The sequence below is a fragment of the Lipotes vexillifer genome, unplaced genomic scaffold (genome assembly GCF_000442215.2).
Source record: "Lipotes vexillifer unplaced genomic scaffold, Lipotes_vexillifer_v1.1 scaffold217, whole genome shotgun sequence".
NCBI classification, from domain to species: domain Eukaryota; kingdom Metazoa; phylum Chordata; class Mammalia; order Artiodactyla; family Lipotidae; genus Lipotes; species Lipotes vexillifer.
The window spans coordinates 416331-439123 of record NW_006788200.1 but is presented as its reverse complement, the minus strand read 5'-3'; the positions used below and the strand labels follow the sequence as shown (position 1 = coordinate 439123).

The following is a 22793-nucleotide window of genomic DNA, read 5'->3' as shown; positions in this document are numbered from 1 at the left end:
GGCCATGGCTCATGGACCCAGCTGCTCCACAGCATGTGGGATCCTCCCGGACTGGGGCACAAACCCGCGTCCCCAGCATTGGCAGGAGGACTCTCAACCACTGCGCCACCAGGGAAGCCCTCCACGGGGCTATTTTTTTTTTTTTTTCGGTACGCGGGCCTCTCACTGCTGTGGCCTCTCCCATTGCGGAGCACAGGCCCCGGATGCGCAGGCTCAGCGGCCATGGCTCACCGGCCCAGCCGCTCCACGGCATGTGGGATCCTCCCGGACTGGGGCACAAACCCGCGTCCCCAGCATTGGCAGGCGGACTCTCAACCACTGCGCCACCAGGGAAGCCCTCCACGGGGCTATTCTTAAGGAGGCCAGGCCCTGCCTGCCCCAGTCCCTTGGGGTTTCTAGGGGTGTGTCTTGGGGCCTCAATAGCCAGGTCCCAGGGAACTCCCTGTGGTTAACAATGACATGGCAGGACCAGTGGGAGACAGTCTTTTCCTTGATGAGACAGAACTGTCCCGTGGGTCTCTGCACATGTGTATACACACACATACACACAAACATAAATACATACACACAGTCAGCTCAGAGGCTAATGGCTGATGGCCTGGTGAGGAGCTGCCTGGCATCGCTCTGGAGCTGTGCTTTAAGGTCAAATACCACCATTACTGAAACATAACCCACATTCCCACACACACCACAGACAAAGAGTAGAATGTCCCAAACTGTGCCGGGTTGAGGCACTGGATGTGCTCTCACAGGATTACTGTGTCTGTCTCATCCTCAAGGTCTTAGACCAATGTTCCCTAACAGAGCAGAGTAAAGCTTCATTTGGCTGGGCCATCTAGCCTTCAGCTCTGCTTTAAAAAACAAAAAACCACGTCACAAGGTAATAGGGGACATGAGGTCACTCTTGGCCTAGAAGAATGTGCGTCTCATGCCCTCAACAGTAATAATAATAGGAAGGACAAGTACAGTGTATTGTGTGCTCACTGTGTGCCTTGTATTACTCATGGGATCTCAAAGTTGCCATGTGAAATGGGTATTCTCTTTGTCCCCATTTTACAAATGAGTTAGTGAAGGCATAGGGCAATGAAGTGACTAGCCTGAGTTCTAGTGGACTGGTAAAAGGAATTGCTTAACCATTTATTCAACCATCACTGAGCACATGCTCTGGGCCAGACTGTGTATGGGGCACAAAGCAGACATGGTCACTGCCTCCACAAAGCTCAAGGTCAAGCATACTTTACAGGACAGATCAGGTGTGCACATGTGCATGCATGAGCCCAGCCGTCCTGGGTGGGGTGGGCTTTGTTCTGGGCCACTGTGCTCTCTGGCTAGAGAGGAAAAGAGGCACCTCCTGCTCAACCTTCTCCAGGTGGACAGAGTTCTAAAACCTGAATATGTTCATATAATCATTCTAGATAACTAATGCATGTACAAGGCTAGGCACGTGGTAGATGCTTAACAAATTGTCGATGAATGAATGTTGAACAATTAGGAGTAATGGAAAATTAGTTTGGAAATGTGTGGTATCACACACTGTCCTTTTTTTTTTTTAATTTACATTTATTTATTTATTTTTGGCTGCGTTGGGTCTTTGTTGCTGCGCGCGGGCTTTCTCTAGTTGCAGCGAACAGGGGCTACTCTTCGTCGCGGTGTGTGGGCTTCTCATTGCTGTGGCTTCTCTTGTTGCAGACCATGGGCTCTAGGAGAGTGGGCTTCAGTAGTTGTGGCACGCAGGCTCAGCAGTTGTGGTTCATGGGCTCTAGAGCACAGGCTCAGTAGTTGTGGCATACGGGCTTAGCTGCTCCGCAGCATGTGGGATCTTCCCAGACCAGGGCTTGAACCTGTGTCCTCTGCATTGGCAGGCAGATTTTTAACCACTGCACCACCAGGGAAGTCCCTCACACACTGTCCTTTGAAAATCACCCTCAACCTTGAACTCTACAAGTAACCAAAGTCTAGCAATTTTAGCCTTTACCAAAGCCATAAAGTATCATAAAGATAAGTGTATCCCTGTGACCTGCATAGAACTGAGAACTCTGGAAGGCGGCCTCATGTTGAGCAAAGAGCACAGGCTCTCTTGGGTTCTACCACTACCAGCTGTGTGACTTTGGGCCACTCATTCACCTCCATTAGCCTGTTTTCTCATCTTCAAAGAGGTGACAATAATACTCCCTCTTGAGGTTGTTATGAGCATTGGACAGGGAATGTAAGTAGTGTGTCTGACAGTGACACATTACAGGCCTCATTAAATGGTAGTTCCCTTTCTACTAATCTCATGCCTTTGTCCTAACCAAAACCATGACTTATAACAAACAGCATTAATGAATAAGCAAAGCAGGTTATACTTAAACCTGACTAGGCAGAAGAGATTGTTAGAAAAGAGAACTTTCTATTGGATGACTAAAAACCAGAAAAGCTTTTACCACAAGGTGTAAAATCCCTTTATAAATGGACTTCAATCTCAGAGACAGCTGTGAATGAAAAACTAGCAATGGTTCATTTAAGAATGGATTTCCATGTGTTCTCTTATAGTTATATTTTTCATTCAGGGGGAGAAGAGGAAGTAGTAGTTAGTTAATAATAGTGTATATATCCACCCACAATTTCTTCTTTATAACTTAGTTGCAGACTCAAAACTGGAAATTTCCTGACCATTGGGGGGAAAAGCTGGCTACTTAATTCTTTTTGTTTATAAGGTCTTTAGTGAGGTATAATTTACACACCATAAAATTCACTCTTATGTTTACAATTCAGTGGTTTTTACTATATTCACAGAATTGTGCAATCATCAGCACTATCTAATTTTAGAATGGTTTCATCACTCCTGAAAGAAACTCCATGCCCATTAGTAGTCACTCCCCATTCTCTTTCCTCAGCCTGTGGCATCACTAATATACTTATGAATTTGCCTATTCTGGACATTTGATATAAGTGGAATCATACAATATATAGTCTTTTGTGACTGGCTTCTTTCACTTAGCATAATGTTTTCAAGGTTCATCCATGTTGTTGTACCAAATATCAGTACTTCATTCCTTTCTATGGTTGAATAACATACCATTGTATGGATATACCACCTTTTATTTAGCCATTTATCAGTTGATAGACATTTGGATTGTTTCTACTTTTCGGCTATTATGAATAAAGCTGCTATAAACTTTTGTGTACAAGACTTTGCAAGTGTATATGTTCTCATTTCTCTTGGGTATATATGAGGAGTAGAATCACTGAGTTCATATGATAAATCTATGTTCAACCTTTTGAGAAACTTGAAAAATGTTTTCTAAAGTGGCTGCATCATTGTACAATCCCAACAGCAATGAACAAGGATTTTAATTTTTCCATATTCCTATTAACACTTGTTATTGTGTGTCTTTTTAAAAAAAATTTATTTATTTTTGGCTGGGTTGGGTCTTTGTTGCTGCATGTGGGCTTTCTCTAGTTGTGGTGAGGGGGGACTACTCTTTGTTGCCGTGTGCGGGCTTCTCATTGCGGTGGCTTCACTTGTTGCGGAGCACCGGCTCTAGGTGTGTGGGCTTCAGTAGTTGTGGCTCGCAGGCTCAGTCATTGTGGCTCACAGGCTCTACAGCTCAGGCTCAGTAGTTGTGGCACACAGGCTTAGTTGCTCCACGACATGTGGGATCTTCCTGGACCAGGGATCGAACCCATGTCCCCTGCATTGGCAGGCAGATCCTTAACCACTGCGCCACCAGGGAAGTCCCTATTGTGTATCTTTTTAATTTTAACCATCCCAGGGGTGTTAAGATGTATTTCCTTGTAGGTTTTTATTTTATTTTATTTTTTATTTATTTTTTTGCGGTACGTGGGCCTCTCACTGCTGTGGCCTCTCCCGTGGCGGAGCACAGGCTCCAGACGCACAGGCTCAGCAGCCATGGCTCACGGGCCCAGCCGCTCCGCAGCATGTGGGATCTTCCTGGACCGGGGCACAAACCCGTGTCCCCTGCATCGGCAGGTGGACTCTCAACCACTGTGCCACCAGGGAAGCCCCTCTCCTTGTGATTTTGATTTGCATTTCCCTAATGACTAATGATACTGGACAACTTTTGTATTGAATCTGTAGATCAATCTGGGGAGTTTTGCCATCTTAACAATATTGTCTTCTGCTTCATGAACAGAACGTGAGATGTCTTTCTATTTACTGTAAGTCCCCTACATACAAACAAGTTCTGTTCTGAGAGCACACTTGTAAGTCCAATTTGTTTGTAAGTCCAACAAAGTTAGCCTAGGTACCCAACTAACACAACCGGCTATATAGTACTGTACTGTAATAGGTTTATAATACTTTTTACACAAACAATACATAACAAACAAACACAAAAAAATAAAGAAAACATTTTTAATCTTACAGTACAGTACCTTGAAAAGTACAGTAGTACAGTACAACAGCTGGTATACAGGGGCTGGCATGGAGTGAACAGGCAAGAAGAGTTACTGACTGGAGGAGGGAGAGGAGGTGGGAGATGGTAGAGCTGAAGGATCATCAGCAATGAGAGACAGGGCAAGCTGCAGTTTCACTCACGCCTTATGTGATCGGACACGTGAACGCACATTCGCATCTTTGAAAGTTCACAACTTGAAGGTTCGTATGTAGGGGACTTACTGTATTTACATCTTCTTTAATTTCTTTCAAAGATGCCTTGTAGTTTTCAGAGAATAAGTTGTGCATTAAAAAAAAATTATTCCTGAAGAACTTCCTTTAGTATTTCTTGTAAGGCAGCACTGGTAGCAAGAAATTCTCTCGGGTTTGTGTGTGTATGCATGCGTGTGTCTGTGTGTGCAAATGTCTTTATTTCATTTTTAAGAGATAGTTTTGCTAGATACAACATTTTTGGTTGATGTGTTTTTTCTTTCAGCACTTTGAATATGTTATCCCACTGCCTTTTGGCCTCTCTTGTTTCTTATGAGAAGCCAAATATAAATCTTATTGGGGTTTCCTTGTATGTGTCCTATTTTTCTTGCTGTTTTAAAAATTCCCCTTGGTGTCTAACTGTAAATAACTTTACCATGATGTGTCTGTGTGTAAAACTCTTTCTGTTTCTTCTATTTGGAGTTGAGCTGCTGAGCTGTGTAGATCAATGTTTTTCATCAAATTTGGGAAGTTTTCAGCCATTATTTCTTTCACTATTTTTTTTTCTGCTCCTTCCTCTCCTCTCCTTCTAGTGTTCCCATTATGCACATGTTGGTCTGGTTAATAGTGTTCCACATTTCTCTAAGACCCTGTTCATTTTTCTTCATTCCTTTTTTCTGTTTTTTGGGTTACATAATTTATATTGCTCTGTCTTCAAATTTGCTGATTCTTTCTTTTGTCTGTTCAAATCTACTATTAAGGCTCTCCAGTGAATTTTTAACTTTCAGTTACTGTATATTTCAACCCCGGAACTTCTGTTTGATTCTCTTTTTTATAGATTTTATTTATTTATTTATTTATGTATGTATGTATGTATGTATTTATTTTGTGGTACGCAGGCCTCTCGCTGTCGTGGCCTCTCCCATTGTGGAGCACAGGCTCCGGACACGCAGGCTCAGTGGCCATGGTTCACGGGCCCAGCCACTCTGCGGCATGTGGGATCTTCCCGGACCAGGGCACGAACCCATGTCCCCTGCATTGGCAGGCGGACTCTCAACCACTGCGCCACCAGGGGAGCCCTATAGCTTTTATTTTTATATCTTAATTGGTATTCTGTATTTGATGGGACATTGTTATCATACCTTCTTTTACTTTTTTTTATTGCTTTTTTAAAAATAAATTTATTTATTTATTTTTGGCTGTGTTGAGTCTTTGTTGCTGTGCGCCTGCTTTCTCTAGTTGCTGTGCGTGGGCTTCTCATTGAAGGGGCTTCTCTTGTTGCAGAGCACGGGCTCTAGGCACGTGGGCTTCAGTAGTTGTGGCACACGGGCTTAGTTGCTCCGCAGCATGTGGGATCTTCCCAAACCAGGGCTTGAACCCATGTCCCCTGCATTGGCAGGTGGATTCTTAACTACTGCACCACCACGGAAGCCCCTCTTTTACTTTTTAAAACATGAATTCCTTTAGTTCTTTGAACATATTTATAATGGCTGCTTTGAAGTTTTTGTTAGATCTGACATCTAAGCCCTTTCAGGCAATTTCTATTTCCTGCTTTTTTTCCCCTGAGTTTGGGTTATACTTTCCTGTTTCTTTGCATGTATTGTAATTTTTGGTTAAAAACTAGACATTTCAAGAAATATATTGTGGAAACTCTGAGCATTGAACAGCTCCCCCAATCCTGGGGGTGCTTGTCTTTGTTTTTGTTTGTTTATTTGTTTAATGACTTGGCTAGACCCTTAGTGAAGACTATTTCCCCTGCAGTGTGAAGCCTCTGATGTCGCTCCTCAGAGGGCACAGCCTTGGGCATGTACACAGTCACCCTGGGATGACAATGGTTTTAGCAGGGCTCTTTTTGGCTGTCTCCTTCCCCAGTTTTTCTATTAAGCTGTTTGCCTCTGCTGATATCACACCTAGCTGTTAGGCTCCACCAATTCCTGGCTCATTCCTTTATTGTTTTCAACAATGCTCTGGGGCACAAATCATTCTATAGTCTAATTCAATTAAATTCAAGCCCCTTTGAAGGAGTAGTTTTGAGGCAAGTCTTTGAGGTTTGTTCTGACTGCTCTGAGCTGTCTCTTTTTCTGGTTCTCTCTGGTAATCTAGTTGCCCTATGGGTTAGCTTGTTGCTCAAATGGAGCTACCAGTCTCCTCTTAATTGTTTACTACCACAGTCTCCATTGTTTTAAAGAGCACTCTTAGGCTTCAACTTCTGCACATCTTGTTTCAAATGAAGTTATTTCCTGTGGGGACAGCTTCAGAGCTCTCTGTTGTTATGGACCACTTTTCCCCTGGGGAAAATCTCTGAGCCCCTGCTCCAGGACTGGGGGGAAGGGAAAGTGCCCTCAGAATGACACCCCCTGCCTTATGAGTTAGAGGCTGGTTGGAGGTGGTAGCATCCCTCATTTTGGCTTGCCTCTCCTGGCATGGAATCTCCACTCTACAATAAGCTGGGACAAGGGCAACCAGGGCCTCAATTTTCTCAGCCCGTGGAACCTGGAGTAGAGGCACCACTATATTAATATGGGCTGAGTGGAGGATGGGATCCCCAAGTCTCCTGGCTGCACTCACCAGGAATTAGCCTCTGCAACTTGGAGCTCAGGAGATGGAGGGAGGCTAAATCCTAAAATGTTCTCAGTATCTTTTTTTCTTTATATTAGAGGTAAAGAAAAAGCACCCACAGGTGGAGAGGCCTCAGTTCTGTGGTCATCAGAGGTGGAGCCAAAGCAGAAGACCCAGGTAGTTTAAATGGGATGGTGGGGATGGGAATGGAGGGGCCTGAGGGAAGAAGGGGCACTCAGGGACCTGGCTCTCCCACTTGCGTCCTGACATTAGATCAACACAGCTCTACCAGGCTCCACTCTGGGAATGAGAGCAAATAGGATGGGGTCTGTGCCAGCCACGTGGCACCAAGGGGCAACTCTGGAAGGTGCCACTATGAACCTGCCTTCCAGTCCTGCAAACACAGAGCAAGAGCCACCAGCCTTGGGCTGTCTGTGCCAATTACTAGGGCATGTGAGTCAGCCAAGCCTTTCCCCAGAGCCTCCATTCTCTCTGCTTCAAATGGAGATCCCTGCCTTTTTTTTGGTTTTTTGTTTTTGGACTGTACAGACATGCTTAAAACTATACCAAGGCTTCAGATAACAAGGCAGGCCTGCGTTAGCCTTGAATATAAATCGAATATAGCCTGTCACAAAGAAGAAATAACAGTCCTTTCCGAAGCCTGAGGCACCTGCAGCTCTTCTGAGCAGCTCTGCCAAGCCTTGTTTTTGTCAACGCACCACCCTACCTCTTAGACAAAGTGTGAGGTCTCTGCTGCCCACCAGGAGAGATGGATAAAGTTTGTTTGTCCAGAAACTTGGCAGGAGGTTCGGGTGAAGCAGCCTCGAAACAAAGGCACATTCTGAGATCCTGGTGGCGTTTGTCAGAGGAACAGAGCTTAGAGGCAACAGGCAAACTGTTTGGCGTGAGGCAGCTGATAAACAAACAGGGAAGCAAATTCAGGCCAGAGCTAGGGAAAGCCCCTCAGTCTCCTTTATTTGTTCTCTTTCTGAAGCACTGACTGGAAATAAAAGTCTGTTGGTATTGGCTGGAGGCAGAGGTCCCCACTTTATCCCCTTTGGAATCTGCCAGAGGGCAGGTCTGGGTTGTGAACTTGGTTAATATTCAGGCTGTCCCAACAGCCAAGTTGCCAGTCTCACACTAGCCAGCAGTATTCCAGGGCAGCCTGCAGGCCTGATGGAAAGATAATAGCCTAAACTCTTCACCTTTGGCAGAGCCCACCCAGGCCCCAAAAGAGGTACATCCCTATAAGCTGCCACATGGAGTCCCATGTAGTCGTCAGTCAGATGCCAGGCTTGGTCTGTCTCATCGTTCCCGCCTTCGCTGCTCCTAGTGCCCCCCATAAGCACCCTGTTAGCAGAGGATAAGGCTCCCTTGTTCCTATTTCATACCTTTGGGCTATGGGTGGAGAATCAGTGTGTCCTGTTCTGTCCAACCCCTGACCCCAGGTCCCAAGAAAGACAGCACAAGGCTAGTGCCTCCAGAGGCCCAGGCCCTTTGTTGGACGTTCTATCATGGTGAAGGGCATAGCTGCCTGCAGCTCCACCCATGAGTTCCGAGAGGAAGGAAACTACCTTATACACCTATACACATAGGCAGACGCACCCACACAGTTCCCAACTCAGACACCAGGTTCCCGCCTCCTGGCATTCTCTAAAAGGGCTTTCCACAGCAGAACATGCCATCCTTGGGTCCCTGGCTGACCCATCTTCCCTGTGAAAGGGTCAGGGGGTTGGTTCTGGTGGGCTTCTCTGTCCCAGAGGGTATGCCCATCAGGAGATCCCTTCAGAGGTATAAAGCAGAGACAATCTGAGGGTGGTCCCTCTACCTGTATGGTGCCAGAGAGATGCAGAGAACTTACTCAGGGCCCCTGGGCTTGATCTTGTTGGGGAGCTGAGGCCATTTCTCTCCCTGGCACAGTAGATTCAGACCTGTGTCCTATTCTCTGGGACCTAGAATTCCACCCTGGGAAAGGGGCTTTGCCTCCAGCAAGTCTCATCACCCATTATACTGGCTGCAACCTGGACCTTAGAACAGCTCCCACAATGCCCATGGTGCCCAGCCAGAGGTGATGAGGTCTTGCCCTTTCCACTCCTCATCCACCCATCTATGATGCCCATTTTGCTGTTGCTATGGGATATAGCATGGCACATGATCTCATCGAATCCTCCCAACTTGGATAAGCTGGACATTCTTATGATTCTCATTTTTAACAACTGTAATAAAATTCTCATTTTTAACAACTGTAATAAAATTCAAAAACATAAAATATACCATCTCAACGATTTTTAAGTGTACAGTTCAGTAGAGTTAAATATATTCACATTATCATGCAACCAATCTCCAGAACTCTTTTCATCTTGCAAATTGAAACTCTATATCTATTAAATAACTCCCTGTTTCTCTCTCCTCCCAGCCCTTGGCAACTACCATTCTACTTTCTGTTTCTATGAGCTTGACTACTCTTCATATCTCATATAAGTGAAATCATACAGTTTCTGTCTTTTTTTTTTTTTTTTTTTTTTTTGGTTAGGGATCCTCAGGCAACTGTAGATCAGTGCATATGGTACATCATTACCAGCCTGATTTTAAAGGAGTTTTAGAGCTTTAAATTTCAAATCACAGTTGGTGCTGATATGCATTTTACTGTTATTGTCTTCCCTTTGTCAAATAAATATAATTGATGATTTTAGTGTATTTTGAAATTTCAATGTAGTCTGTATTTAACTTTGACATTCTCTTTTTGCATCATCTTCATTTATTCCCACGTCCAATTTGTGTGGGTCATTGTTAAACATTTAAATTGAACAATTCTTAAAATCATTTTAATGTTTTATTCGCTTAGTCTCATGTTGCACTGTCCAACCTGATGCCTTTTTTTTTTCTTTTTTGCGGTACGCGGACCTCTCACTGTTATGGCCTCTCCCATTGCGGAGCACAGGCTCCGGATGCACAGGCTCAGCGCCCACGGCTCACGGGCCCAGCCGCTCCACGGCATGTGGGATCTTCCCAGACCGGGGCATGAACCCGTGTCCCCTGCATCAGCAGGCGGACTCTCAACCACTGCGCCACCAGGGAAGCCCCAGTTTCTGTCTTTTTGTGTCTGGCTTATTTCACCTGGCAAAATGTTCTCAAGCTTCATTCATGTTGTAGCATTGTGTCAGCATTTCCTTCCTTTTTAAGGCTGAATACTATTCCACTGTATGTATATACCACATTTTATTTATCCATTCATCTGTTGCTGGACATTTGAGTTGCTTTTACCTCTTTGGCTATTGTGAATAATACTGCCACGAACATGGGTATACAAATATTTCAAGATCCTGCTTTCAATTCTTTTGAATATACACCCAGAAGTGATATTGCTGGATCATATGATAATTCTATTTTTAATTTATTGAGTCTGCCACACTGTTTTCTGTGGTGGCTGCACCATTTTACATTTTGTGCATGAGGGTTCCAACTTCTCCACATCTTTGTTATTTTTCTGTTTTGTTTTTAATAGCAGCCAACCTAATGGATGTGAGGTGACATCTCATTGTGGTTTTGATTTACATTTCCTTAATGATTAATGATGTTGAGCATCTTTTCATTTGCTTGTGTCCCCTTTTATAGATAAGGAAATTGATGCATTGATTGAGCAGTGATGCAACCTGTTTAAGTCAGCCCAGTGCTTGGGGGTGGGGTCAGAACAGACCCACCTGTCTGACTCCAGAGCTCCTCCTTGTGCCACCACCTTTCTAGGCAGAACCACCGCCCCCCTACTCACTTTCATGCTTCTCCCCTCCTTCCTCCCAACCACTAGTGCTCCTTTGCCTTTTATTTTACTCCCAGCACCCAAAAAGGTAGCAAGGAAGGGAAAGGCTGCTGAAAAAAGCAAATCCTGGTGCATGTGTGTGAGTGTGTGATGATGTGCATCCCCAGAGGTGTCCACAGGCCCTTGTGAGCAGGGTACAACAGGGATAGCTATGGACTTGTAAGCCAGCAGCTACCTACCCCTCACACCCTGAGGTGAACAAAACCAGTAAAGAAGGGGAAAGAGACAGGTCAACCCAGCTGTCAAGGAGGGCTGCAGCCAGTAGGGCCAGCTCCAGCTCAGGTGCTGACCACACTTCCAGGAACTGAGGTGGGGTGAGCTTGCCCTTACTTTTGGATCCCTCAGGATCAGGCTGTGGACAGAGGATGGGTAAGCACTAGGAGCCCCTGCTAGGGGATCAAAGCCAGAGAAGCACGGCCACCTCAGGGCCCAAGGTAGGCATGGAACCAATGCTGGGGGAATCCAGAGGTGCTCCATAGGCTGAGCCCACTTTCTACAGGTCTTATAGACTTAAGAGCCACCACTCCCAGCTGGCCACCCATCTCTTGCCAAGGCAACTTCCACAGCTTCCTCACTGGTCTTCTTGATTTTCATAGCAGCTTGAGACAGTTCTTTCTAAAACCACAAATCTGACCATGTTACCCCTTCCTTGGAACCCTTACTATTTCCTCGCTGTCCTCAGAATATACTCAACTCTTCAACATTCCTACAAGGCTCACTGTGGACAGGCCCCTGTAGGCATTTCTAGCCTCACCTGCCATCTGTTGAACTCCAAGCCACCCTGATCTATGAAATCTCATTCCCAGAGTCTTCCATGTTCTTTGCCTGGACAAGTCCTGCTCATATTTCCAGACTCAGTTCAAATTTATCATCCCTTCTTAGAGTAGTTCCTCCCACAGAGAAGGCCGTTTTTTTGCCCCAGGTCACACAACAAGCCAGCCAGTATTTGAATTCAGGTTCCAAAACCCTGTTATTAACCAGGTTTGATGTTAGCTCTCTCTAACACAGCCAGTGTCCCCGTGGGTATCTGAGCTTCAAAAGCAGACCCTACACCCCAGATGTGTATAGCCTGGTGTTCAGCACAAGGCCAGACATGGTGTCTAATTATTGCCACATTGTGCTGGGGAAGGGGATAAAAGACTAGCAGAGGCCATGCTCAGGTTTTCACATAGCGCTGAGGATGGGCCAGAAACTGGGAATCCTACCTGCCTGATTAATAGCAGGAAACTAGTCTGTGAGGATACGCTCCTCAGAAGGAGATGTGCCCTGACGTAGCATCTCCTGGCCCTTACCAGATGCAGAGGACAAAGTACGTGTGTATTCTGACTGCTGAAACTTAGAAATCCTGCCACCAAACCACTTAGGATGCTAAGGGGCTAATGGCATAAGCTGGAGCCTCTGTCCACCACTGGGCCCTATGCTCAGACGGTCTCTGTGAGTCTGTCCCTTCATGAATGCCTCCTCTAGTTCCCTGTACTCCACCAGTATCAGGAGGCCTTCTGCTCCTTTTCAGAGAAACTGGAAGCTCAGGACAGGACCCAAGCCTTACCATAGTTGTATGGCAGAGCAGGAGACCCCATGATGCTTCCAGAAGCCTGTGGCCAGGGAACAGACCACACCTGCCCATGCCCTGTCCAGCAGCAAGACTCTTCTTTGTGTCTACACGTGGCTCAGCAGCATCCCCCATACCCCCTCCTCATGCCTACTGGCAGGAACTTGACTCAGGCTGTCCATCTGGGGAGCCTCGGGTTGGTGGTATCTAGGCTCTTGGGAAACAACTTCATCTTTGTGAAACTGCCAGAGGAAAAGGCAGTTGACAACTGCTTCCCATCTCCCTTCTTCATCCCCTCCCTACGAGACAAACCTATGGGGAATGAGCCTGAGTCCTGCTCTCTTGGGCTACACGCCTGTGTTGGAAGTATAACCCAGGTGACTGCTGGCCAGGTTTGATGAGTGGGGGACGCTGACCCAGGCACTGCCAGGGTGTCTCGAGGGGGACTGATGCAGATACTGGGTCGCTCACATACCCACCTCGGTCACGATGGTGGACAGGTAGATGTCCTGGTTGAACTCCCAGCCATCCAGGCAGCCCTCTTGCTCCAGCTGCTCCAGGTCCACGTCGCGCCCCGGCTCCAGCCCGAGCGCCGAGAAGTTGACGATCGTCGCGAGCCTGTAGCGGCGGCAGCTGTGAGGCACCTCGCGGCCGTCCTGCAGCTGCAGCGGGAGGCTGTGGTTGCGCCACACGCTGCTCAGGTTCGCTGTGTCCGGCACCCGACAGTGGTGCTCCGGGGTCCCCGCCAGGAACACGACTGACATACCATTGAAGCCGTTGGGGATGATGCTGGCGCTGAGCAGGAAGAAGATGAGGCGCTGGAAGAGCCCCCACTCGCCCAGGAAGGCGGTCACCTCGTCGTAGTCCTGCATGCTCCCCGCCGCTGCTCTGCAGTTGGCAACGAGGGATGATAAGAGCGTTCCCCGGACAGTGTCGCGCGGTGGAAGGCGTTCCCCGGGGGCGTCAGAACGTTCTCGCGGGCCAGGCCGGCTGAGGGAAAGCGAGGCGCGCGGCCTGCACCGTTCCCAGGAAACGGGCTGAGGGCGTTGGAAGGTTCCTGGGAGCTGGACGCAAAGCTGGAAGCCACGGTAGAAACTCGGGACCACACCCCGATCCCGGTTGGGGCGGGGCAGGGCAAGGCAGCGGGCTGGATGGGGTGGGGCTCCGGGGCGGCTCCGCCCGTGCTCTGCTCCTCGCCCCCGGCCAACCCGCCAGACACCCCGCTGAGGCTAGGACGTCAGCGGTGCCGCCTCCGTACAGAAAATAGGCCCAGTTCCCGCGCCCCATCCCCGGCCCCCGCGCCCCCTAGGTGCTGAGCGCCCAGCCACGGGCTGCCGGGTAGGGCCTCACGGGCGAGCGGGCGAATGGGAAGAGTCGAGGCCGCAGAGCAAGGTCTTTGAGAGGTCGGGCCTCGACCCTGTCTGTCGGCGTCGCCACAGACCTCGTCCCAGGCAGGGGTCCTCTGCCGCTTCCAGGCCGAAGGGGGCCTCGGGCGGGGCGCTGACGGGCGAGTGCGTGGGGCCTGTGCTCTGCTGGCGCAGGGGCGACAGGAGAGCGCCCTCTCCTCTGGCCCGCCGCAGCGCAAGTGGCCGGCGCCCACCCGGCGCTCATCAACCCCCAAGCTGGATTCAGTCACCTGCCGGCGGCTTCGGGACAGCCCGGAAAAGGGGGAAACAGGGATGATCAAGATCGCGGTGCGTCAGAGACAAGCTCGGACTGAGGGGAGGTGGGGAGCAAGGACTACCGGGTCGTCCCAGGATCCTTTTGGGTCCTCTGGAGAACATACTACACGGAGCTTGGTCCTTTGTGAGAGCACGGTAATGGAGACCCAGCTGTCACCACTCCTGGGTTCTGATTTTGATCCTCTGGGGCTCTTCATGAGGCTGGCTGCCAGAGTCTTCTTGGACTGGAGGCCTCAAGTTTGCAGAAGGGGCACCCCATGGTCCGGTAACAGAGGGAGGGAGGAAGGGAGGAGGTGAAGGTCCAGTTTGCCGCCCATTTCTGGCAGGGTAACCAGAGCAGGGACCAGTCTGCTCGTGTCCAGGCTTAAGGCCCCTCTGCTGTTGTGTGAGCTAGCCTGGGCCTGCAGTGGGAGTCCTGGGGGTCCTGAGGCAGATGTGATTGACAGGCTGAAGGGCCCATCTCTTTGGAGATTTTGTACAAGTGTGTTTGCTTCTCCAGGCCCTGGTTAAGAGGTGGGAGACGTTTCTGCCTCATTTTTTGTAGCCTCCAGTCTACAGGGAGAGGGGCTTCCTACCCCCTTGGAACCTCAGTTTCCTTATGTGTAATAAGACCATATGTCTAGATGTACCAGGACAGCTGTGATTTATGCCTATTAGTCCAGTAGAATTGTTAATGGCGTTTCCCTTTCCTTTCACAAGAATCCTTCTTTGAACAATATTTCCTGTGGTCATTGTCTTACGTAGCTTAGATTTCAGCCTCTCCTGTCCCCCAATAAAAAATCAAAGCCTGAGATAAGAATTTATGTGGAGATCATTTATTTATAGTAGTGATCCCAAGCAAGGGAGTGAAGGACTAGGGAGAGTGAACAGGGAAGGAGGTAAGGCCGACACAAGACTGTGTAACTGAGCTGGTCATTGGCACTGACCAGGATCAGTGACAGTGATGTGCTGTGACATTAGAGCTTGAGACCAAAGGAAAAAATTAGTAATAACTGATCGTATCTTAAAATTTTGATGTTTTGTTCATCATGGATTTTTATATTGGTTTTGATTTTTAAAAATACTATGTTAAAATATTATTTATCTTGATTATTGAATTTCTTGGCACCCCCTTAAATTTTGCACCTGAGGCAAGTGCCTCACTCTTTTTACTTGCCTTAGCTTTTTCCCAGCCCTAATTGCTGGGGGTAATTGGGATTTGATCCAGCTGGGACCTTCTAAAGAGCCTTAGAGAATGAAGAGGCAATTGTTTACTAGTTCTGGCTCCACTGGTCGACTCCCCTGCACTTTCAGGGTGTACATGTGTGAGAGCCAGCAGGTACCACTTCACAAAACTGTTTGCCATAGCCCATGAGTATATGTAAGCCTATACCTTGAGTCACTTTGCCTGCCATACAAAATGAATGCCCAAGTACACTGCTTATAGCTGGACCATTGGGAGGATTTCCCTTCACCATTGTCCTTTAGGGCCACTCCTAAGTGGGGCTATGTTGCAGTAAACAATCCATTTTTTGGCTGATAGCACCTGTGAGACAGGGCTGAGTATTTTTTTCCCTCTATCAGTTGGTTATAGAGAACCACCCCCATAAGACCATAGGTTTGAGTTGAGGGAGAAGTGTTGGTATAGCTGAGGTATAGGTGTCATGGAGTCTGAGCCACCTGTTCATTAACTTACCTGAACTGTATGGACCTGCTCAATCCTGATCCTGACTCTACCATTTCTATTATATAATGGATTGCTTATGTGCCTGCTTAATCTTATGACTTGATAGAATTTGACAATAACTAACTCTTACTGGATATTTCTAGTTGCATAGACCCTTGATGTCCCATTGTCAGGTATAGCCAAATAGCTGCTTTTCAAAAGGCAAATAGCTCCCTGCTACAGAAGGCATGACCTTGCTCTGACACCCTAGAGATTTTACTGAAACTCTTTTATTATGGCTTATCAGAGACTCTACCCAGCATCCTTATCACCATGAACATCTCTAGCAACATTGATTCTGCTGGGTCATGTGGACCAAATGGCAGGGAACCTTGTTCTATAGTTGGACACATTGTAGAGCTCTCTCTTGCTCTGGGCTTCACTCAAAGGTGGGAGCCTTCCAAGGCATCCATTAAATGGGTTAGAGTAGTATTCTCACCAAGCACTGTGTCTTTTTATTAGTGGTAGAGGGTACAGGGTACAACAACTTGCCTTTACCTTACAGAGGATGGCCTGGCATGCTTCAGACTACTGGATCCCTAATAACTTCACCAGTTGGCTTCAAAATAATATGGAATGAAAGAAGTGGGTGAGGATATAGATGAAATAAGATTGGCCAAAATATTGGTCCTAGGGGTTCATTTTACTACTTTGTCAACTTTTATATACATTTAACTCACTCTGGAACAAAAATGTAAAAAAACCTTCACCAGCATGGAAGGCCCTCAATCATACTTTTTATCTCCCATCTTCTGGTATGAATGTGTCTTACTAGGACATCTGCTCACTAGGTTATGGAATATCAAGACAAAGTCACTAAATACTATATTGTGACAGAGAGCCGGAGAATTAACATAACCTAAGGGCAAGACAGTGATATGTACTGCTATTCATCCCACATAAAAACAAACAGCTTTTGATCCTCCATACCGAGGGATATAAAGAAGAAAACCTTTGATGTTGGTGCTAATCTCTTTAATTCCTCCAAGGAGGTGGTTTTACTTCTGACGTAATAAATTGGTCAAAAATGTGGGTGTGTTAGAGGCTTCTGTTTGGTCCTTCCTACCATAATTGCTCTTATTTAATAGGACAGGGAGTAAATATTAGGGTCTTGCCAGCTGCTAAGTGTATCTCTCCTAGTTATGCACTTAGGGACCAGGGAACTACTAAAGATCCAGTGTGGATCTTTAAATCCACTAGACTTGCTTACAGGAGAACTCCATTTACCACCTGGCTTTCATGAGCCTCCAGTATAACTGGGGGACCCTAATGATGCTTCCTGTCCATTAGTATCAGGGCCAGCTCATACTCTGTATCCAACAGCTCTGGGTCTTTCCCTTTCCTCAGGCCAGAGTTACTCGGGTTAAAGGCCACTGCTATGGACTGAATTGCGTCCCCCACCCCCACCCCACCCCACCCGCCAAATTCATATGTTAAAGCCCTAACCTCCAGTGTGGAAGTATGGTTGGAGATGAGGCCTTTGGGAAATAATTAGGTTTAGATAAGATCATGAGGGTGGGGTTTTCATGATGGGATAGTGCCCTTATGAGAAGGGACACCAGAGAGATATCTACAAGCCAGGAAAAAGACTCTCACAGGAACTGAATTGGCCAGCACTTGATCTTGGACTTTCCAGCCTTCAGAATTGTGAGAAATAAATTTCTATTGTTTAAGCCACCCCAGTCTGTGGTATTTTGTTATGGCAGCCTGAGTAGTCTGAGATAGCCCACAGATCCCTTACAGGGAAAGATTGGGGAAGTAATTATCATAAATACTTTTAGCAGTATAGGAGGGTTCTTCCTTAAAGAGACTTGGACTCCTTTTCAGTTAATAGGCTCTGAGCTTGTGAACTGGCCTGGATCTGGGAAATTTATGAGGAAACACTATTTTCCATTGTAGCAGTTGTCATCAGCCTTCTGATCACTAGCTCTTCCTTTTGGGGGTGAGGTTGTTATATAAGTCAAGTAATAGTCATCTGCCCATTTATTTAACTCCTAGGAAAAGCATGGTGTATTAGCCATCACCACAGATCCCATGGGTTGAAGCCCTCTGGTTGCCCCTTTGGTCTGTAATTACATCCACCCTGCCTCTGTTGTTTAAGTGTCACCATCCTGCCTCTGCTATTCTAGAATCCTACCATCCCCACTAACACTAGAGATCCACACCTGTGCATTTTGTATTGCCTTAGTGAAGGGGGTGTCTGATGAACTTGGCTTGGGAATATAATCCAGTGATAGGTTCTCTGGTCTTGCGTGTTAAAAACAATCTAACATTCTCACTCCCCTGGGCCTTCTGACTCTTTTGAAACTGTCAAGAAAGCTGTGGCATTTCCACCTCATTTCCATAGGCCATAATTGTATCCAAGTACCAAAGAGCCATCTCAGAAGCTTATGAAGATGGTTTTATGTATCCTTGCTTGGATGTTAAACCCAGCGTAATGAGAGAATGCTTCCAGATTAGTAAATTCCCACACATTTTACCCCTGTTCCTACCGGAACATAGGTCCTGTCATTTTTTCAATATATATGCTATTTCCTTGTGGATCAGGGACTGTATTTCCCCACTTAGGCTATGCTGAAACCTAATTCTAGTATAGAGACCATGAGGGGAGGTAGGGAGGATCCGGAGGAGGATAGGTGTCACCTCTGGAGCCACTTGCCTTAGGAGGAGTCTTGGCAGGGATTCCAGGCAAGGAGAGGCTACTCTCCTGTAGTATGGGGAAGAGAGCTGCTGCTTCTGGCCTTGAAGGTTTGGGGGAATCCAGGAATTAAAAATTCTCTATTAACTGATCCAAATGTCCCTGTTCCATGTTCCAGGGTTCTGTGTATTTTGTATCAGGGCCATGACTTTGTCATAGACCTAACAAAGCTGTGCATGCAGCTTTTTGTTGTGGCTCTCCTACCCTTATAGTTAAATCGATTAAATAAGCCCTGGGTTTGATTTCCAACACAGTCTGTCCTGTGGCTGCAGGAGATAAGGTCTCTTTAAAAGCTTCTATGGAGGCCTCCTGGCTTTCACAGTGTACCTTGAGTTTAGAGTTGGCTGACCTGGGACTATCATTTCTTTTTTCAAGGCTTCTAAAGCACTTAGCAAAAGCCAGTCAAGGCCATCATCCTTATAATCACCATTGTCCTCATATGTTCTATGTGCCATAACAGGGTTTCTCAATCTTGGCACTATTGAAATTCTGAGCCAGATTATTCTTCCTTGTGAGGGGCTGTCCTATGTGCTTCAGGATGTTTAGCAGCATCTCTGGCCTCTACCTATTAGATGCCATAGTACACTCTCCTAGTGGTACCAGGCATTTAGCAATGTCTCCAGACATTGCTAAATGTCCCCTGGGGGGTAAAATAGCCCCTGATTAAAAAGCACTGACACAAGCCAATGCTTCACTTTCCCCTTGCATCTCTTTCTAATCTCTAATCATAGGCGTTCTGGTAAATGATGCTACTGCATGCTGGGATTATTACCATCCTACTTACTAACAGTAATGGGGTCCTTATCTCTGTTTGAAAGGTGACTGTTCCAGTTCTAGAGTCCCTTCCTTGCAAGTCTGCCTTCTAGACTGCCTTCTATTTGGGAATGACTCTAAGGGAACAGGAGTAAGGGATGGTGGAGAGTAAAACAGAGAAGAAAAGCAAGTACAAAGGTACAGCATAGGATTGTTTACAGCTGTGGGGACCTGGGGGAATGTGTCTCAGAAATGTCTAAGATTCAGAATTAGGCAACATTAATCCATAGGTTCCCACCCTTCTTTGGTTCAGGTGTGCCCTGTTGGGTGTTAACCCCCAGTACTTCCAGATTGCACACCCATGCATGTTGAGCAGGTTTCTATATGTGTTCCATGCCTCAGCGTCCGAGGAGTCCGGGAGCATAAAGTGAGAAGTAAGCAGCACAGCTGAGATTGGGATACCCCAGAGAAGCTAGTGGCTATATCAGTGGCTGGTTGCTATAAACAGTGTGCCTGGAATATCTGAAGTTGTGAGCTTGAGGAGTCCTATGTAGTCATCCTACTTATATATGACCACGGAGGATGCAGCCTGTGCTGCCCTTCATTGGGTGCTGCCCAGGAACATGAGGAAGGTTAGACCCTGGCAGCCTCATTTATAGGTTCGAACCCTGCCTCTGCTCCTTCTGACCAAAAGGGCCTGGAGTCAACTATGTGGGGCGGGTGGATCCCTGGGCCACACCCTGGCACCCAGGCAATCTGCTCCAACCCAGACACCTGCCATGTGAACACTAAACCAGTGGTTGGGAAAGGCAGACGGATGAGATTGCAAAGGTTGGCAGAGGATAAACCATACTTGACCTAAAAGATCCTTAATTAAAAAAATTTAATTAGTTAATTAATTTTTATTGAAGTGTAGTTGATTTACAATATTGTGTTAGTTTCAGGTGTACAGCATGGTGATCCAGACACATAAATATCTATATCTCCATATATATATATATTTTTTTTTTAGATTTATATTTTAAAATATATATGTATTTCAGTTATATATATATATATTTTTTTCAGATTCTTTTCCCTTGTAGGTTATTAAAAAATATTGAGTATAGTTCTCTGTGCTGTACAAACCTAAGTGGAGTCACAGTAGGACAGTCAGCTTAAGATTGAGCCTGTAGGGGAAGAACCATCCCTTGGCTGGGCCTCTGAGCTCTATCCTCCCAGATTAATTCCAGTGGGACTGGGTGAGACTACAAAAAGAGGGCGGGGGAAGTTTGGAAGGGATCTATTATTAGGCAGCGCAAACAACCCAAGGCACTCTTGAGAGTGAGCATTTGGAGAAGAAAGGAGAAGCTGGGACAGAAGCTTGAGGAGGCTGGTGCCTCAGGGACAGGCAGGGGAGTGGACAGGAACACAGGCTGAGAAGGCACTGCATGAAGTGGGAGGGGGAGGTGGTGAGGAGTCAGAACAGCCCATTTAGCGCAGGGATCCGAACCTGACCCCAGGCCCAAGTCAGGCAGGTGTGGGGGTGGGTTCGTGCAAGCCAGAGTTTATGAACAGGTGCTGTGGGCACCAGCCTTGTCTAGACCCAGACCCAAAGCTTCAGGGGTCACCTTGACTCAGCTCATCTTCCACCATTCCATGCTCCATGGAGGAGCCTGGCCCTGTGTGAAGAGCTGGTGCATCTGAGCTGCACTCTGGGCTGTTCTAGGGACCTTGACAAGCAGAGATAGGTCAGCACCCTTCAGAAGTGGCCTGGCAAGAGTCACTAGGCCATTGGTAGGACAGGCAATATTCTCCAGGGAAGATGCGTACTTGCGATTGCCCTGGGTGTTCTTGCCATGGAGATCAGCTAACCAGCATGTGACCTCGGCAAGTTTCTCAACCTTTCTAAGCTCATCCGTGAAGTGAGGGTAATAACTGTACTTCCTTTCAGGTTTATGTGAAGATGAAAGAAGAGTAATATCAGTTCACTAAGGACTTGAAAATGAAGACCTGGGACATATTAGCTCCTATGATATTTCTTACCCAATTTGCATCCTCTGAGACTTCCTCTGAGTCTGTAACTGCTCTGGCTTCCCATGAAATGTGCCTTTAGGCCAAGAATACCCCGGAGAGAAGCCGAGTGTCCTTCCACTGCTGCCTATATTGGTAAAGAAGCTGGTGTATGGTGTGGTGCTTCAGCCTCTGAGCTTCGTTAACCCAGTCAGACTGGGGAGACAGACCTGCTCACAGGGCTGGTCAGTCAGGTCTCTGAGCCCACATGGCTGATGCCAACCCCAGACCCTGCAGGAACAGGTAAGGCCTCTGGCAGCCTTCCCTGGGATTTCTAGCTTCTGCTTTCAGCCACAGATGGCCCACATCAGACAGGAGCAAAGATAAAATTTGGTTTCCAAGTAGTTTCCTACTTGTGGTAGAGGGGGCACAGAAAAACAGTCCTTGCTTATTACAGACCCCTTTACTACCCTCATTTCTTTTTAGACTTCCACCTCTTTTCAGAGGTGCTAAGGACTATTTTGTGGGAAATTTTTGAACATTATGTGAGAAAATGATAAACCAGGAAATTACCCAGAGTTGTAGAAAGCAAATCAGGGGTTAGCGTGGGGATTAAAGTCAAGAAGCTGTTACCCTGGGTAAGAATGAGCCCCAGGATGGAGCTGCAGTGCAGATAAGCTGGGCAGGGGGAGCCACAGATGGAGGAGGGGGCAGGGCACTCCCTGAGTGGTCAGCAGGACTCTCTAGGCCCATAGCCCAAGCTTCTGGGCATCACAGTGCAGGTCACAACACCCCTAACTCAGCTGTTCATGGGCTGTTACCACAGGGCCAGGCTGCTGTGCCACCAAGAGGGGCTCAGTCCTTGGCCGGGAAGGGAGGGCTGGCTTGAAGGAGCATCTGGCTTTCTCCTGCCCTCACCCTTTTCCTTGGTTCTCAAGGTGGAAGGTGGGAGAATAAAGCTTATCACACAGAGAACCAGAAAGAAGGACTCAGTTTTCATTTCTATCTCCTTGGAGGGTCAAGGAAGCCTTTAAGGGTCTGGAAAAAGATCTTGAGGAAGCTGAATTTACAGATCAGCACAACTGCAATTATGGGGGCCTGAGGCAGGGCTGTCAGCAAATTTCAGCAGGGACTGCACCTCATGGGACCTTGTGGGCTGGGTTCAGGAGTTTGGACTTTGTCCTAAGGACAATGGGAAGCCATGGAAGCTTTAATAGACAAGAGTGGCATAGTCAGATTTGCATTTTAAAAATCTCTCTTTGGGCTTCCCTGGTGGCGCAGTGGTTGAGAGTCCACCTGCCGATGCAGGGGACACGGGTTCGTTCCCCGGTCCGGGAAGATCCCACATGCTGTGGAGCGGCTGGGCCCGTGAGCCATGGCTGCTGAGCCTGCGCGTCCAGAGCCTGTGCTCCGCAACGGGAGAGGCCACAACAGTGAGAGGCCCGTG

At 47.2% G+C, this 22793-nt stretch overlaps 1 protein-coding gene across 2 annotated transcripts in view; it reads right to left on the bottom strand.

The window, feature by feature from the left end:
* Nucleotides 1-13547, bottom strand: part of SLC22A4 (solute carrier family 22 member 4) — a 49323-nt gene extending 35776 nt beyond the window's left edge. Inside the window, exon 1 of one of the 2 annotated variants that reach the window (XM_007461330.1) lies at nt 12996-13547. In XM_007461330.1, coding sequence (XP_007461392.1) covers nt 12996-13388 — 393 coding nt within the window. In that variant the 5' untranslated portion in view covers nt 13389-13547. The remainder of the gene's footprint in view (nt 1-12995) is intronic. The other variant, XM_007461329.1, reaches the window with a different exon arrangement.
* Nucleotides 13548-22793: the final 9246 nt, after the last annotated feature.